The sequence below is a fragment of the Zootermopsis nevadensis genome, unplaced genomic scaffold, assembly GCF_977971745.1.
Source record: "Zootermopsis nevadensis isolate Lab colony 2312 unplaced genomic scaffold, Znev_1.0 Znev_ptg000028l, whole genome shotgun sequence".
Lineage (NCBI taxonomy): Eukaryota > Metazoa > Arthropoda > Insecta > Blattodea > Termopsidae > Zootermopsis > Zootermopsis nevadensis.
The window spans coordinates 24,883,713-24,901,323 of NW_028259160.1; the positions used below are offsets into that span (position 1 = coordinate 24,883,713).

General features: G+C 39.1%; 1 protein-coding gene across 10 annotated transcripts in view; it reads left to right on the plus strand.

Moving 5' to 3' along the window:
• Positions 1 to 17,611, plus strand: part of OtopLa (proton channel otopetrin-like a) — an 89,837-nt gene that overhangs the window by 53,005 nt on the left and 19,221 nt on the right. For 6 of the 10 annotated variants that reach the window (XM_087357344.1, XM_087357349.1, XM_087357340.1 and 3 more), the window contains 5 exons: positions 335 to 607; positions 8,663 to 8,746; positions 13,255 to 13,456; positions 14,043 to 14,203; positions 14,744 to 14,963. In XM_087357344.1, coding sequence (XP_087213470.1) covers positions 335 to 607; positions 8,663 to 8,746; positions 13,255 to 13,456; positions 14,043 to 14,203; positions 14,744 to 14,963 — 940 coding nt within the window. The remainder of the gene's footprint in view (positions 1 to 334; positions 608 to 8,662; positions 8,747 to 13,254; positions 13,457 to 14,042; positions 14,204 to 14,743; positions 14,964 to 17,611) is intronic. The other 4 variants (XM_087357341.1, XM_087357350.1, XM_087357345.1 and 1 more) reach the window with 3 other exon arrangements.

Genomic DNA, 17,611 nt, shown 5'->3' on the forward strand with positions numbered 1-17,611 from the left:
CAGATTCTGGAGGCAGGCTTGAACACATTTCACAGGACACTGATGGAAGATGGCTGTCTTGTGGGTTGTACGTTGTGGATTGCTGGTTCCATCATCAGAGTAATGAGCCCTGATGATGGAGGCAGCAAGGACCTCTGATATGTTGTTAAAATTCTACCAGACTACACGGCGCTACAACCCAGAAGACTGCCATCTTCATTCATTGAAATATTCCATGTCGTCATCATCACATCTGTGTAGTTCAAAAAGTATAAATCTATTCTAACGTTCGCATGTTGTCTCTTCTGACTGAAATTGCACGGATTTTGAGTGCAGAGAGTGATCTGTGTTGCAGGGTTTCTTCACGTACCTCTATGGGACCAGCATCCTGTTTCTGCTCTACGTCTTCTGCTTCCTGCTACAAGAGAGTGCGTGCTGCACGGCCGCAGAGTCTACCCCTGCTCCTCCGCGCCCACCCCCACTTCCTCCGGTGGACAAGAAGAAGAGCAAAGAGAAAGAAAAGGAAAAGGAAAAAGACAAAGGAAAAGAAAAGAAGGCAGGTGCTCAAGAACAGCAGGAACAGCAGCCCCAGGGTCAGGCGGCTCGTAATAAGGGCAACGTGTTCCAGGTAGGGATTCTCAGCACCGGGGTTCAGACTGGACAGGCCTGCCTCTAAGGAACAGCTGCTTACCTTCTGAAAAAAAAGTCTGATTCTGCATAGAAACTTTGTCCCTATTACGGTCTCAATAACGCATTTCTGTGAACACCAGAGTTGTTGAACCGTATCTGTGTTCAATGCAGCACAGTTAGAAATGTGCGTAAACTAGAGCATGGCCAAGGGACTTAGCTGTACTGATTTGGGCAAAGGCGAGTCTTAGTTGATATTGGTAGGAGATCGAGGAATGCGTACAGAACTTTGGTTAGTGACCCTTAAGAGAAGACGCCGCTCGGGAGCGCTATGCGTAAGTGAAAGGACAATGTTGCTTCTGATTGGTTGTTCTCAGAGATCCAGTTTGCTTGTCATTTTTTGGCTCGTGAAAAGAATTAATATCGAATTATTCAGTATTAGATTTTTTGAAATGATGTTGATGAATGACCCTAAAAATAAAGCCCAACCTAATCCAAATATGGTTTCTTATTGTGTTTATCGTACCTCCAGGAAGTTCCAGGTGATTTTATGTGAACCACACCTTGCTTTAGGGGTGTTATACGAGCCATACAGTTTGTTCCCAACGTCCCTGTTAAACATCTTCATCTTGTTCTAAAGATTGAGACAAGTCGCTGAAGGACAAACATTAAACCAGTCATTCTTTGCAATGGTAGTGTTTACATCAGATATGGAGAACGAATCACTCGCATTTGGCTGTTTCTATGAATGATGTATTTGCAGTGGTTAAAGATCATTTTGAACAAAATAATAATTAGCACTGAACATGATTTCACTAAATCCCCAAAAAACAAATATTTCTGCAGTCACGTGTTGAAAGTAATTCTCCTATGAAACGTGGGTTGCTTTCTTCCGGCCACTTTATTGGATAAAACAATGCATAAACTGTTTGTTACTGTTCTCGCTTAACTTTTGGAGAAAGTCGGATTGACTGGTTTTCGAGTCCTCCAACATAAGTCCTTGAAATTCTAATTTATCAGCTGCATTTTGTGCTTGTCCGTGATTCTCTAGGATTACGTATCTTTGATTGTGACACGTGGCATTTCAATTAAACGAGACAATGTAATTTGTCTATCATGTAATGTTCCTGAATGATTTTGAGGTTCTTAGAGCATCCAACATAAGGCCCATGTCTAGCACAGAATTTATGCTACAGTACTTGAATTTTCTTTTAAGTCTTGTACGCTGAGTACGATCTCTGACCCATTTATTATGCCTCCTGAAAATGATGTTGCAGGGGTATAATTCTTTCAAAGAGTGCCGTCCATCTGATACCCAACATATGTCCTACAGAGTTTGGCTTAATACTGAGATGTCTAATCAACAGACTCGGTTCTCATGAGATACGTCATAAACAACTTTGTCAAAAACATTTTCATATGGCTCATATGCTGAAATGTTGCGCTGCGTCCATCACGGCTGGCTGCAAAGAATGATTGGTTCATTGCCACATGATTATGTTAGGGAAGTTGTCCGCAAGTTTCCGAGCCACTCCGGCATGTCTTTCAAGCGTGTTGAAGCCCTTCCGTTTCATAGCAGCAGAATGCTCAAAATGTTTTCCACAACGGCAATTCTTTAGTGCTGCTGTACTGAGAGAGAAATTGGAATCTGGTAGTTTTACATGCAAGGATAACATTAGCACAATCTCCGTGCTGATGATGGTAGATTCGTAGGGCACGGAACTTCATTTTTGAGTATGAAATTGACTAGACTTTGACACATTTCACGTGCAGTATGAGGGGCAGAGTCTGTTAAGAAACGATTAGATCACAGAATATGCTCAATTTTTAGTCTGCTTGCCATTTGAGATCATTTAATGCTGTCAAATCTGACAACAGACAACCTAAGTTTGCAATGTGATAACACAGTGAGAAGTCCATGAGTCTTAAGATTCTCGGTGCCATGTGTATGAAGATATCCGTCTTCTGGAATGTAGCACTGTGCAAGGTGGTACATATTTACCATTGTTTCAGAGAAGCTTACAGCCTCCATCATAAGAGCAAAGATGTTGCTTCAGTTGTGATTTAACATTCAGTAATTATTTTGGCTTCTTTCAGAACTAGAAATATTTCACATATTTTTCTATCAAGGTAGATTTTTGATGTTAATAAGATGGGACTGTTTATTTTTTCAGTGCATATTTAAGGCTTTAAAGTATATGGACCTTCTCACAATTTATTTTTCTTGGTGGTTGGCGTAATATTGAAGGTGGTGTGAATCAGAAGCCACTGCCAATCCTTGAGCCCCTGAAGGACGCAATGTTCCGTCACTACCCTTGAATTGGTGATCCAGTAGGAAGTTGAGGATGGCGTTGTTTGCTGACATGACAGACTACCTTCCACCCTTCATTACATAATATGGTTCCAAATACAGCCTTGACAACGTAGCATTTGTAATAATTCATAATGCTTATTGCACTATCAATATTAGATGCGTTGCCTTGCCTTCAGTCACCACTTCATCTGGCACCGCATCCTATGTGTTAGGGTGTTACGGCCGCCTCCAAAACTTGTTTCCCGTAGCTCATCATGAATTTGTTGTCTTGGGATCGGATGACCATCAATCAGGTCAGGTTGTCGATAGTTTTGCTGCGGCCTTGAACAAAAAGACTAGAAGAAACCGTGAACGGTGTTGGAGGGCTTCGCTGCCAAAATGCATGATTTCCTGGGTTTGATAATGTTGCTGAAGGAATACAGTATAATACTGTGAAACTGGCACTTGAAGCAGGTATTGAAGGAGTCAACCAAAATGATGCTCAGCAGGTGTTAGTTAGCATTACATGCTGAAAAATTAATGAACAATTAATTAATTAGTTAATTAATTAAGCAGTAATCCAGCTCGTTGGAGAGTGTCAACAGGAACATCATACCGATTTCTATTTCCTTAAATTATCATCACTGCCGTGTCATTATTTCTGATCTTGGGTGAATATAATGCATTTGCTCGTCTACACTAAAATTCTGCTGTTCTCTTAATTGAAATATCAACGTAGTGAACTGTAAGGTATGATGGTAAATATTTATGACCTTGCATGACTAAATTGAACACAAAGTTTGACATCGTTTCTTTCTGCCAAGTAAGTGATAAGACTCGACTTCAAACAGACCAGAATTTATTCTTCTTGTACAGTTATTTCAGTGTTATAAACATGGGAATTGTAATGTGTTGAGAAGTGCACTATACAATTCAAGTATGTGTGCACACCCCAGAAATTTGTGTCTTTATTTTATATTGCAGTAAATACATGTTTAGGTACAGCTCTCCAGTTCTCCACAGTCAAGTGATGTAGCATCCTGACTTTCCTTTCCACTCTCAGTTAACGGGTTTAACGTAGCTTTCGTTAGAATTTCTGTCGTCTTGTCTCTGAATTAATAACGAGACGAACTTGAGGCGATCGATTATTGTAGTGCAGTAACCAGATCATGTAACCCTCTCTGGTGTAATACCTCTCTCAGTTCTACTAGTTATGAAGGTACATGTGAGTCGCAGTTACACCTGACACCCATAGCACACGTGTACATCCCCAGTTGCATGTGAGGGTTCTTCCCACAGGCATGTGTAAGGCAGAAACAGCTCATGCACACAGCATGGCCCCTTTTGTGGCCCGCCCGCCCGCCCGTCCTCACTGAACCCTTGGTGCTGCCGCGTGCTTGTTTCATTAGGGGCAGCCTTAGAAGCATGAGTGAACTGCATTGGTAAATTGTTGTTTATATGTTTGGGTATGGAAATAATTGGTTTTTGGTGAAGGTGTGTAATGATGGATTATGAGTACTGATAGTATTTTAAGAAGCAGTAATATGGGTTGTCGGAACTAATTGCGTAGTCCAGATGCAACGAACGTGCCTGAATCTATATGCTGACAAAGAGATTGTGGTTTCAAAGAAAATTGCAGGCACTCTCTCCATTGGGGTTTGATGAGGAATTGAGTCTTGAAGAAATAAGCATATGAGGGATGAATTGAATGCCCATGTCTTAATGAACAGTTGCATTGGTTAAGAGTAGAACTGAACAGTTCAGATGGCGCTTTAGTTGTTACGTTTGTGTGATATTCATTTGCGCATGCATGTCTCTGTTACGGTGATTATTAAGGACTGAACAGTATGCATTTTGAAGGAACTACTCATGTAATTTCCATGTCTCTCTGCAGAGCTGCAATCTACAAGACAGATGTGGTTAGTTCTTATGTCTCTAGTGTGATTGCGTTTAATTGAAGGGTGGAACAGAAACAGTACCTTGAGTGAGCTCATACCGGGAGTACCGACAAATGTTCATCAGGAAAGTTTCTCAGTTTGTCATTCCAGCCATGAAATTTATGGCTGACTTTTACTAGTTTCCATTTTATGAAGCACTGATGAAAGAAACTTAGTTCCTATTCAAATAAAATGAAGTATTTTAAAAATCAAATTGAATAAAATAACCAAAATGTAACAAATAATCTCAAGGCACTTTAAAATGTCAACATCTAAGAACATCTGTAAGGAAGATAAGACATTTTGGATAGAACTAATGCCCTTAATTTTTCTTCAGAATGCTTCCATACTATACGTGAGGGCAATTCAAATAGTATACGCAGTTGTTCTTTTTCTTAACATAATATTGCTTCTGAATGTTTACAGATTTATTACTTTTCTGCATTGTCTCCCTGCTTCTGCGTACTCTTATTCTAGTGGTCCCACAAGTTTCTTATACCATAAAAATTGGTTGACTGTAGGCATACGTCTCTCCCTCCACTTTTCCATCATTTGCAAATCGATGACTTCTCAAGGACTCCTTCAAGGGTCCAGATAGAAGGTGCAAGATCTGGACTGTGTGGTTTGCAGTCAAGAGCTTCGAATCTCAGCTCCTGTGGGGTTTCCTTGGTGTGGGCAGAAAAAATTAAGGTGGGCGTTATTGCACAACGCAGGAACATCATGTGACAGCCTTCCTCCCCATTTCTTGCAGTAGCTGGCTTCAGTTCATTGCGCAGCTACTCACAGTATCTTACGCTTGTCGCCGTGGTTCCCATTTCTTGATAATTTTAAGGATAGGAACATTGGAGTGTGAGAACACTAAGCTTAAGCTGTTGCCGGGTGCTTCCGTCGCATACTCTGATGTTCGCTTTCCGAGTCATAATGGTGGTGATGCAATTGAAAAGTTTTGCCTGTAATGTGGTACTACTGTAGAAGGTGAGAACCAGTGTCTACGTGATTGTGCTTTTGCAAAGAAAAAGAAACTTGGCGCTGACCTTGCAGAAACCTCGTTGCATCAAAAAATTCACAACTATATGCGTTGAACCTCGACTGATACTTAAACGTGTTGCAGCATTCCTTAATGTTGACCTTCTGTTGTCGAGACCCACGACTGTGCTCCATTGACTGATGTGGACATCCATTCTGAGAGCTCTGCATTGGTTATTCTTGTCCAACCATTCTTGAACATTTCAGTCCACTGATGCACACTCCGTGAGCTGTGAATGTTAGCCAAATGTAACTGATGCATCGACGTGCACGTTTCAATGCTGACAACTGTTAGCGTCTAGTTTGCTGCTGTGGTTGGTGGAAGAAAATTGCATATAGTTTTAGGATTGCCTTTGTGAGTGTGTGTGTGTGAGTTTGCACGCTCGCATGTTTGAACAGGCAAAGGGGGATGGGAAAGTGGGGTGGGGTGGTACAGGCTAACAGAAATCAGAAATGCTTAATTATACAACTTAGTGATATATTCTATAATGTTCCCTGACATAGATTCTCTGTACCTGAAAATAATGAGATGTAACCTTAAAACCTTTCTGTTGTACTAAAGTTAAAATTTATATTAAAGAAATAATTTAGAAATTTGTGGAACAGATCAACAAATGGCCTGACTCCTTTGCGGCTAGAAGAAGATGGTGACAAAATTTACATGTTTACGAACCACTTATGTACAAAATATCACATTCAAAGAATAAAATTATTCATTAGTCAGGTAAAGATGGGAAGGTAACATTAAAATGATCTTACAGAAACTGAATGCAACAGTAATGACTGGATTAGGAGACTTATTAATGAATATACTTGAGTGGGGTGGGGGAGATTCCACGACCAGCTGAATAACTCAGAATTTCCTGTGTCATGGATTTACGTGGCCTAAATCCTATTCTCAAACCAGACTCTTGGCAGTGGATTAAGAGTGCCGATTCACACAAGCAGTTTATTATTTTAAGAGTTATTTGATTCATTATTAGGTTCAATACGCTATGGGGAATCTGACTAGCCGAGTGGCTATTACGTTCTCAAGAAGGACTCTGTCCTGAGCAGCTGGTTCATTTGTAAGTTGTTGTTCTCCGTGACTTCGCCTTGCCATTTGGCTCTATTTTGGTCATTGATTTTTCCTCACCAGAAATACTAATGCCCTAAATATTGAAACTCAACAAATATGTTTATGCATTGTTTCCTAAAATTATGGATTGGATTTGCAAACGGGGATCTGAAACAGTCCTGAACACTGATTTTTCAAATGCATTTTTGCATTTTTTTTATCCATGGGTGGTCTTGATACTCGTTCACTGCACATAAAAATCTGTTGTTGCAAGACGTAAAAGCTAACCATCATTACAAAATGCTGTTACACTTCACAAGAGTTATAAACTGTTCTGCTCACAAAGGTAATAAGTATTACAGATGTTACACTGTACAGCGAAACTGTTTTGAATAAGCATTCTAAAGTTTATCTGTATTAGAGAAAATTGATTGATTGTGCATTTGTGCTTCATTTAAAGTAAGTGGTGGACAGGACTGATAATGGTGAAAACTGTAATTGTTAAATTTTTAGTGTACATACATACATACATATTTTATTACATTCCATGGATCCACAAGATAGTCAGATGACAGTAGGATGTGGAAAAAGTAGTAGTAGTAATAATAATAACAATAATAATAGATTACAATATCACATTTCATGAATATACCTTTTTGAGATATAAAATGCAGAGTAACCAAGAAACATGCTGATGGACGCACACAATCACTTCCTGCCAATTTTGTGTTAATTTAGTGAATTCTGTACACACCCTCAAAAACCTGTTGTGTCCAGGTACAGTGGCTTTAAGGTTTCTTTTTATCAAAGACCCAGAAACCAAACAACAGAAAAATGTCTCATTTATAAATGTAATTAAGGGGGGAGGGGTTTGGGGGTGAAAACGTGAATGTGTTATAAAACCTGCAGTAAAAGTGCACACTTTGTTACATAGTGTGGCTGTATCACTCATGCTTATAAGTGCTGCATTATTTATCTTTATTTGCAAGCTGCTTGTTTGATATGTTGCATTTCCTTGGTTGCTGTGGCTTGCAGAGTCATGCTAGTTCAATTGCCCAATTGCGTGGTCCGTGCGTAAAATATTGTGATCGTCAGCTAGAAGTGACTTCTTGTGTAACCTGTTCACAGGAAATGATTCATTTAACTTGTTTCTTGGTGCTAGTTCAGTTGCTGACTCACTGACACCTTATATGGCTCTTTACTTCCGACCTTAGTGACGGCTTTCTTACAAATATCTCATGTGACCTTCTATTGCTGGCTCTGGAATATCTTTCGTGGCTGTTCTCTGCTGACTTGAGAATATCAGATGTGACCTTCTATTCCTCACTCAGCAATATTTACGTAACCTCTTGGTGCTAACTCATTGGTACCTTGTGTGGCTCTTTACTTCTGATTTAGGATCACCTTCATGCCTATTTGCTGCTGACTTGAGAATACCAGATGTGACCTTCTTTTTCTGAATCTGGAATATCTTGTGTGTCCGTTTACTTCTGGCTTAGCAACGTTCTTTGTTGCTGACACTGGGATACATTTCATGACCTTTTGTGTCTGATACAAGAATATAAGCGATTCATTTTCATCCTTTCCACGCAGGATTCTAACCACATAAGGAGTTGCTGGTGACCTGACTCTATGAAATTAAGTACATGCATGTTGTGTTACCAATTACTTGAGCTAGCATGACTCTAGGGGCCACCAAAATCTGTTTTATTTGCTGTTATGTTTGATTTGGCACTACTGCAGCGGGAGGTGTATCCTCGTAAGATGAAGGACTTGCTCAAGTTGAAACAGCAGCTGGAACAAAACTCGGGCCTTGTCCAGGCCAAGGTGAGTTCTGCTAGTGTGGTGGCACTCACAAGATATTCAGCACTCTGTGAAACTCTCTCGCAAGTAGCTCAGTAGAACGTACGTCATGTTGCTTTGTATTAACTAAAACAAGGCTAATTTAAAACTGCAGGTTATCTGATGTCCCAAGAAAGCCCTGACATGGCTTTTGTACATTTTCTCTTCATTTTGTATCCATAAAGTAATAATTCAAGAGACGTCTAAATTTATTACAATTCTTAGCCAGGAAAAATCAGTTTCATTCAGTTTTATTGAGATGAGCAGAATAGAATATTTTGATAGCTTTAATGCTGTTGTGGGCCCGAGGCAAAGTGTGATCTCCCCCTCCCTCTACTCATAAAAACTTGACAATTTTGTGCCAGTACAAAATGTATTTGTATTGATAAAAGGAAAAAGAACAGAAAGGAATTTAAAAAATATTGATTTTTACAATTTGCTGATGGTGCTTCTAATACCTAAGAGGGTAACATTGACGCGTTTGGCCGTTTGCATGGCGGTAATATCTGGGGTAATTAGTGGATACTTACTGTGACATAATCTGAAAAGTCTTCACTTATGTTCTTGAAATATTCAGAAATACTTTTGGAAACTTTAAGCTCATTCACGTGGTGTAGGCGGCTAAACTCAGAGGGCCTTTGGCAGCTACCCATTTTCCCATTGCCTAAAGTGACCAGACCTGTTTATGGTACTGTGATTTTGCATGTTCTGTATGTGTGTGGAATGTTGCATCTAACTGTAAGGAAAGAACGTCGACAGAATGTATTTGAGAAACAAGGAGGATAGAGCATTATCTAATAGCATGAATTAACAGGGGAATGGTGAATATTGCATAAGATGGGTCTTCATAATTTTTCTTCATCTCGTGTTGTCAAGATTGATAATAATATGTGTTAGACTTGTTGCATGGTTAAGGTTGAAGATGGCTGTCTTCTGGGTTGTTGCGTCGTGTAGTCTGGTAGACGTTTACTGATGTTTCATAGGTCCTTGCTGCCTCCATCATCAGGGGATGGAAAATGTCAAGAGATAAAACCATTTGGGATGAAGGTTAGAGAAACTGGATGTGAACTAGACTGAATTAGGTTTTCCCAACATTGCTGATGAGGTTAGAGGAAATCTCTTCCTGAACTACGTATGAACTGAAGTGGGTAGGTCCTGACCATGGAGTTTGTTTTGTTTATTATAGTTTATTTAATGATTCACTTTTACTGGAGAGTTACACAAAGTGCTGGTTAATGACATAAGCATGTGTGTGTGTTTGTTGCACTTGATTGGTTGTGGTTGTATGTACCTTGTGAGATGGTCACGTCATCATCGATAAATTACAATTATGAACGTGCTTCATAACAAAGTGCATAAAATGGAAGTTATATCTGTTTTATCTATTATTTGCATCTTAAGTCTCCATACCCACATAACGCATGTCAGTGTAATTTGTGTTCCACAGTAAAATGTGGCAAGGGAGTTTCATTTTTAACCACTTCTGTCTTATAAAATCCTCACTTTATATGAAGCTAAATTCAAGCTTTATCACATTTCTCTAAACAGCTCTTTGTGCCCATAATATAGAGCTGACAAATTTCTGTGTGGTACATATTTTAATTAATAAATGTAATTTTTTTTCTAATATTTGTACTATTGTTGATTTTTATCAACAATAGGGGATTGTAAAACATTACAAAGAACTTATTTGGAAAATATGTGTACTCAAAATTGAAGTTATTCAGGCATCATTGAGTACAGCTTCACCAGGTGTTTCCATTTGTTGAAATGCAGTATCACCACTCTGAATGAACAAGAATTGTTGAAGTCTGTTGGCTAATGTTGTAGGCAGAAGTCACAGCTGGTAGTGACAGATACTTTATGGTATTAGTCTAGGGGCCAGCCACAGACCTGTTGGAGAATGTGTGTACAGAGAAATCTGTTTTTGGGGTGAATTCTTGGGAACTGTAGAATGTTTTCTGGCTTGGTCACAAATCTGCTCCCCTGACAGCTTTTCCAAATGACAGTCAAGGTCAGAAATCACCACTAGATATTTTCATATCAAAAACTGTAGATTCTCTTCAAAACTGTTGATTATAAGAAGAATTTGTTATTACAAAAGTTGTTCAAAATAACGTGAACAGTTTAATTCCTTGGGCTTATTGCTGTAAGGTCAACTGTTTTCTGAAGAATAAATAAATTATGCCTTTGTGCATGATACACAAAGGGGTAAAGAGACCCTGTAATATAATAAAAAAAAAGGCTTTAGATGTGAAAATGAAAAATTGCTGATGGAGGAATACTGGTTGAAGGTCGTGCCATAGCTGAGGTGGCTGGATGTTGGCTTCTCAGTCTTGGGGGTGACTTCACTCATCTTTCACATTCCCATAAGATATCTGATAGCAATGACCAAGTAGCACAACCTAACCTAACCTCAGTCTATAGTTAAAGGGCTTCATCTCACCTGGCACTTTGGCTGGTCTCAGAGAAAAGGTACTAGTTTTTTTTTTTTGACATTGGTTGGGAATTTAACAATTTTTACATGTTACTTATTTCTTATACTAATTATCTGTTGCACACAGTACAGATTAACGCTACTGGAAATGGATTTTGGCAAGCATCACTGGAGCAAGAGATGATGTTACTGTAACTTCTGCAAACAGTGTCAATTGCACATTTCTTGCAAGGGAGTGGAAAATAATCAGGAAGGCAGTTCAGAATATTTTGTCTGCCATTAGACATTACCTACAGCACACCTCTGAGCACTCACTCATCACCAGACAGGGAATAGTTAAATGCCTACATAACAGAGAAACGCCCATGTGCACAAATGAAGACACCTGCAAAGAGGAAGAAGCAACTTCAACATTGACACTAATAAGAAATGGACACCCCCCAAAATTGATAAAAGAAGTTCTTAGTCAAAGCTAGAAACAAGATTATACTGGAACGTTATGTTGTGAATGCAAGTTTATACGTTCATTCTTTCTGCGTTTACACAACACGTAACTGTTTCTTCATGTCCTATATGTAACACATCACTGTATGTTTGAGGCTGATTAGACCATTTAAGGTGTTTCTTATTCATTTTTCACTTTTCAATATGCAGGGTAATGGTTTCTCTGAATTAGGGCTTCAATTTCAATGTTTGTCTCTTCCTTTTAAGTTAAAAGCGGACGTGGATAAACATATAAACCCTAGAAACAGAAACCAGTGAACGAGGAAATCTTACAGAATGGGAAAACTGGATGTGTAACACGTGTAGACTTATAATTACAACAATTTCTGGTCTACTGCTTAGCGTACTACCCCAGGATTTGAAAGGTCCTGGACTTCATCCTGACCATTTTCACTAATAATAGAACAAAAAGTGTATCATGAGAATAAATTGCCTAAAGACGGGAGAACTAACTCCCAGAACATTGTGTATATATATCAACTGTGTTCCTGTATTGAACCAGTCATGGCCACAAACTTTTAGAGAATCGTGCAGTGTGGCTCTGTAACAGGAAGAATGGGTTCTCGTGCCTTTAGTCACCTTTCGCAAATCTATTCCATTAATGCACTTGTGTGTGTGTGTGTGTGTGTGTGTGTGTGTGAGAGAGAGAGAGAGAGAGGGCATTGGCATGGTGCATTATAGGATTCTGAAGAATTAAACCTTACAGATTTAAAAAACTATTGGGACTGCTAATTAATATGTTTAAATGTCGCCTTAAAAGTTTCTTGTCATTAACAATATTCATCAGTTATGACAATAATCATACCATAATAATACTTCTTGTGATCATATAAAATTATGTTTTCCTAAAACAATTACACCAGTAAAATACACATATTTTCAAACATCTTTCATCATTCAACATTAGTGGTGTTTTCACTTCATAAGTCTAGGCACTAGACATGGTAGTACTATTGGAGGAATGTGATGGCATGCAAATTTTCACAAACAGATTGATTTCCACAACTGACTCACCATTTCCAAGAAGCTCCCATGGGTTGAAATCTAAATCAGGGCATAAGATGTTTTCCCTCATGTCTTTGTATCACCCTTACAGTTTTCTGGTCATCATCAAAGGCATCGTACCTTGAGTAATGGACACATTCACTTCTAAGAATTTGAATGCCAACTTAACCTTTTTAACCAAGTGGCTGTGGCTAAATAGTGATACACATGGTTAAGTTTGGAAGAGCGTATTATTTTATTGACACACATAAGGAACTGTTATGAGCATCGATTCATCAGCGTTGCAAATTTTGTTAACATTTAATGTCTGTTGGAGAAAATGTGATGATGACTGGATAGGATATCATGAGCCCTTAATGACATTGGGAGAGCCCACTCATTTGAGCAGCACCTGCCATTGGCTTTGTATGTGTTCATAGGACAAAGTCTTTTACTGTACTGTGTGTGTGCGTACACGCACGTTTATGCGTGTGCGATTGTGTATGTCCATCCCCTGATCCATTCAATATTTTATGAGCCATGCTAGCTTGAATGTGACTGTGTGCAGGGGGTTCTGCGAAACCTGCGTAGCAGCAAGGATGTGAACCTCAATGATGGCGCTGGTGGGGACAGCCCCTCTCAGGAAAAGCTAACTGGTTCTGACTCGCAGGATCTGGAGTCTGGCCGCCCTCAGAACGCGCCCCGGAAACGAAAAACATCGCAGAATGTTCACAGCCATGGCAGCTTCTTCCTGCGTGTTGGTGCCATTGGTAAGTTTGTGCATGTGAGGATTTCATCTGTGATTTCCTCTTGGTCTCACCACTAACTCTACCATGACAGTCACTGTAGTGCCCTCCAATTTCATAGGTTCCCTGTTGTGATTAAGCAGAATTTCCTCTCTTTTAGTTCAGTTCCCATTAATTTTCCAATCTTTATAATGCTTAGAATAGTTATTACTTCTCAGAAGATTATAAAAATTTGTATTCCGCATGGAGTAGTAATTTGAACTTGCTGTCTAAAGGCAGTCACTCCACCAAGAAAACCTGCTTATCTTTAAAATGCAAAATGTCATCACTTTGTGAATTACTTGTAACCACATTTCTTTTAAGTACGATTTGAGGTTTACATGGCGGCGATCTGCGTTTCTTTTGCCAACATTTTCTCTGAATACAACTATATTTCTCATCCTTTTAACACAAATCTGTTTCTCTGTTTCATTTTACATGGAATTCTTGGTTGTGAGTCACAGACATCTCTTCCTTCTAGTTTCAATGGATATTTCCCTTTGGTTTAATAACCATCCATACAGAAGTACAACACAGTGTCAGTGTAAATAGCATTTGAGTTACATTCTAGCTTTCGGTCTGGGAACTATGATCTACAATGGGCTGGAGTGTGGGGCGTTCTTTGAGATCCCATTCACGTCGCCATGCTACCAGATATTGCGTGGCATCAACCCTGTGCTGCAGATGATCTTCACATTCATGCAGATGTACTTCATCTTCATGAACTCACGGGTAAGTGTCATGACATGTGTATCATGTTAGCAGTTACATTTCATTGCATTAGCGTACCATGGTGTAACTTTTGCGTTGAATTATGTCAATGATAAGGCAGGCTGACATGGTAGCTTGATGTTGCATTACTGGCATTAATCTGATATGCCAAACTGGCACTGCATTAATGTGCTCGTTGTATCTACCTTACAGAATGTTAGTGCGATATGGTGAATTAACATTGCGTTTCTTTTTTCTTCATGGCCAGGTAACATTAGGTTCACCTGATGTGTGATTGTTTGACATGTTCATTCAACAGTTTGCTCATTAATTTGACAATTTCAAATAGATTTGCAGTTGTTTCACAGATTTACGTAGTACTTTGTGTCTTTTTCTTATCTGGCTTATATTAATGTCATTGTGAGACACATTCATTTGCTGAGGCACGTGAGCGGAGCATATTTTTGTTTTATGCGTCTAGTTTAGTCAGGAAGGCAACAGCATTTTAGTTTGAGTTCAGTTGGTGTAATATTTGACAAGTCCAGTTAACAGTGCAGGAAGCGGGCGTGTGTGTTGCAGTTGAACATCCACCGCTTCAAGATACTGGCACGCTTCGGTTTAATGCACATTGTGGCAACTAACCTGTGCGTGTGGATACGCACTCTGGTGCTGGAAAGCATCAAGGAGATCACCAACAATGAGAATCGCAAGTACTTGTCAGCAGTCATAAGCACCACTGCTACCACCACCACAGCCACGCTGTTGCCAGACCGGCACCTCGGTGAGCGTTCCTTCCGCTATCAATTGCCAGTTAGAAACTAGTTCATATGGCTGTAAATATGTTTATATAATTCCAAATATCTTTTCACGACTTGTACTTCATTTTGTGCTGCTGAGGTATGGGATGCATGGAGCTGTGCCCCCCACAACTACATTTGTGCTTGGGCATAGGGAGCTTGTACTTGCAGGGGTTTTGAAAATGTATCATAATTTGAAGACGAAGTTTATATCCTGGAAATGGAGGAAAGACTGTGAACTTGCTTGTGTGTAGACATTTTATTAACAGTGATAAATTGTGCCATTGCTGTTACAATTAATTAATCATAACCATGAATTGACTTAACTTTTGACATCTCGCCTCTCTTGACTTCAGCATTCCTCACTTTTTGAGCTTTTTGCACCACATTTTTCTGGCTTCGGTGTTCGTTATCTTGTGAGCTGAGTGAAGAGAGCAAAGTAATTGGATATTCACTGGATGATTGCAGTTAGGTACTGGCCAGGAGTGTGATATTTTACTTTGCTGCCATGTTTACCCAGGGAATTAATCGAATAGAGAACATTTACGAAAAGCGTTAAAACAGCGACAATGGTTAGACAGAAAAGTGTGAGACTGTAAGGGTTGTGACAGAATGCCTTTAGAGAAGAAATTCAAGAGGGTTGTTACAGTGCATAAAGATTTTGAATTAAACATCAATTTAGATCAATGTCTGGTTACAAAAATAAACTGGAAGACGGTGGGCATGGAGGAGATGAAATGTGGTAGTCTTGAAATAATGGGAGTGGATAGCTTTCGATATTTAGGAAGTAAAATAGAGACAGATGAAATTGTTAAAGAACAAATTAGGCAGAACAAAAAATTCATAAAAATTTTACCAGTTAGAGGGTTGTATTTTGGAAATGCCTAAGAAGATAGAATATGCATATTTAAAAGGTACTATATGCCCAAATTAATGTATGGAGTAGATACTTGGACATGGATCATGGCAGATATTATGAGTAGATTGCTGGCAGCAAAGATGTTTTTATAAGAAGAAGTGCAGAAGGAAAACCCGAAACATGTGTGATCTGAAGCATTCATGGCCACCAAGCATAATGAATTGTTCTCAGGCTACCAGCCATGCCAAGTGGTTGAAAGGCAAAAACAGAAACGTGTCACCCACCTGACACAGTTGGTAGCCCATGAAGAATTAATTAAAACTCAAAACACATGGGGGGGCGGGGAATATAACTAAAGTTAAACAGTTTAGAAGACAGACTAACAAATAATAGAATGAGGTGGTTATCCAAGGAAGTTTTTTAACATCAGAGGGAGAGAAGAATGTCCAACAGGGAGGCCAAGATTAATATCCGAACAGCAGGTTAGAAAAGATGTTGCACGGAGAGAAGAAAAGTCATAGGAAGAGCTACCGGAAGACAGAGATACGTGTGGAGGCTTGGTTGTCAGACAACCAAATTGAAGTGGAAATGTGTTAGGAAGAAGAAGACTTTTCATGGTAAAAGCCTGCACATATTAACCATTAAATTGGTGTTTTATTATTAATTAATAGTAAATTAATTCTGAATTAAAAGTATGTGTTGACAGCACTGTACGTTACTAAATCTCCCCAAAATAGCAGTGTCCAAACTTGTATGTACTGTACTTCTGCTACCTGAGTCTGGAAACTGCATCAGTAATATTTCCTAAAAAAGAAGAATCAACAGTCACTGGCTCCTTACACCTGTGGGTGTATAGTCACCATTGCTATCGGTCCATTTGGACTGGTCTAAGCTTTAGGGACTGCGTAAATTAACTTCTTTTTTACAAAATTTTATTAAAAATCGATACATATTTCAGTTCCTAGAAAGTTGTAGTGTGAACTGTGAAGAAGTCTTGGAAGTTGGCTGGTATCTGCTGGAGAAGAGATCAAATATTTCAGTGACGTCTAAGATTTGGCTTCACTCACAGCCATCATTGATAGTGAAGTTGTTAAAGGTCTCATGCAAGTAGATGGGAGTGGAAAGAGTACTCAAATGGCATAATAAGTTCTCTTCCTTTGTTACCGCTTCTATTTTCATGACTTTGTAAGAGGACATAATGCTTTTACTTATGTGTAGTACATGCTCCCTGTTTCCAGTATCTGTACCTTCTTTAGATGTCAGTGTGTGTATATAGCCTTTCAAATGTTGCATGCCTCTTCCTTTTGTTTGTCTGATGATGTGTGAAAATTGTTAAAGGTTTCCACTTGCATTATCCATAACTTGCAGTGCCAATTAGTGCAGATGTGTGGAGAATCATCGTTGACACAGGCTCAAAACCTTTTGACTAGATAAACACTTTAAAAAAAAAACCTTTTTGTCATACATTTTTCATTAATGAGTTATAGGGAATTCATTTCAGTTAATAATTTACTTATGAATTAGTGGAAGATAGAATACTGCATTACATAGTTTGATGGAGCAGATGAACATTGCAGCTAGGGGGCCCAGAGATGTTGAAATTACACAAAAAATGAACAAGTCAGGAAATTCTGGGCAGGGGATGAGACAGGATTTAATTTGTCAGCACAGGGAGTTAATGTAAACTTTCTAGATCTTTAATGGAGGGGCTGTTCAAACTTCCCTGGGATGTCAATAATTTTTCACTATTATTATTCAGACTAGAACTGAGAA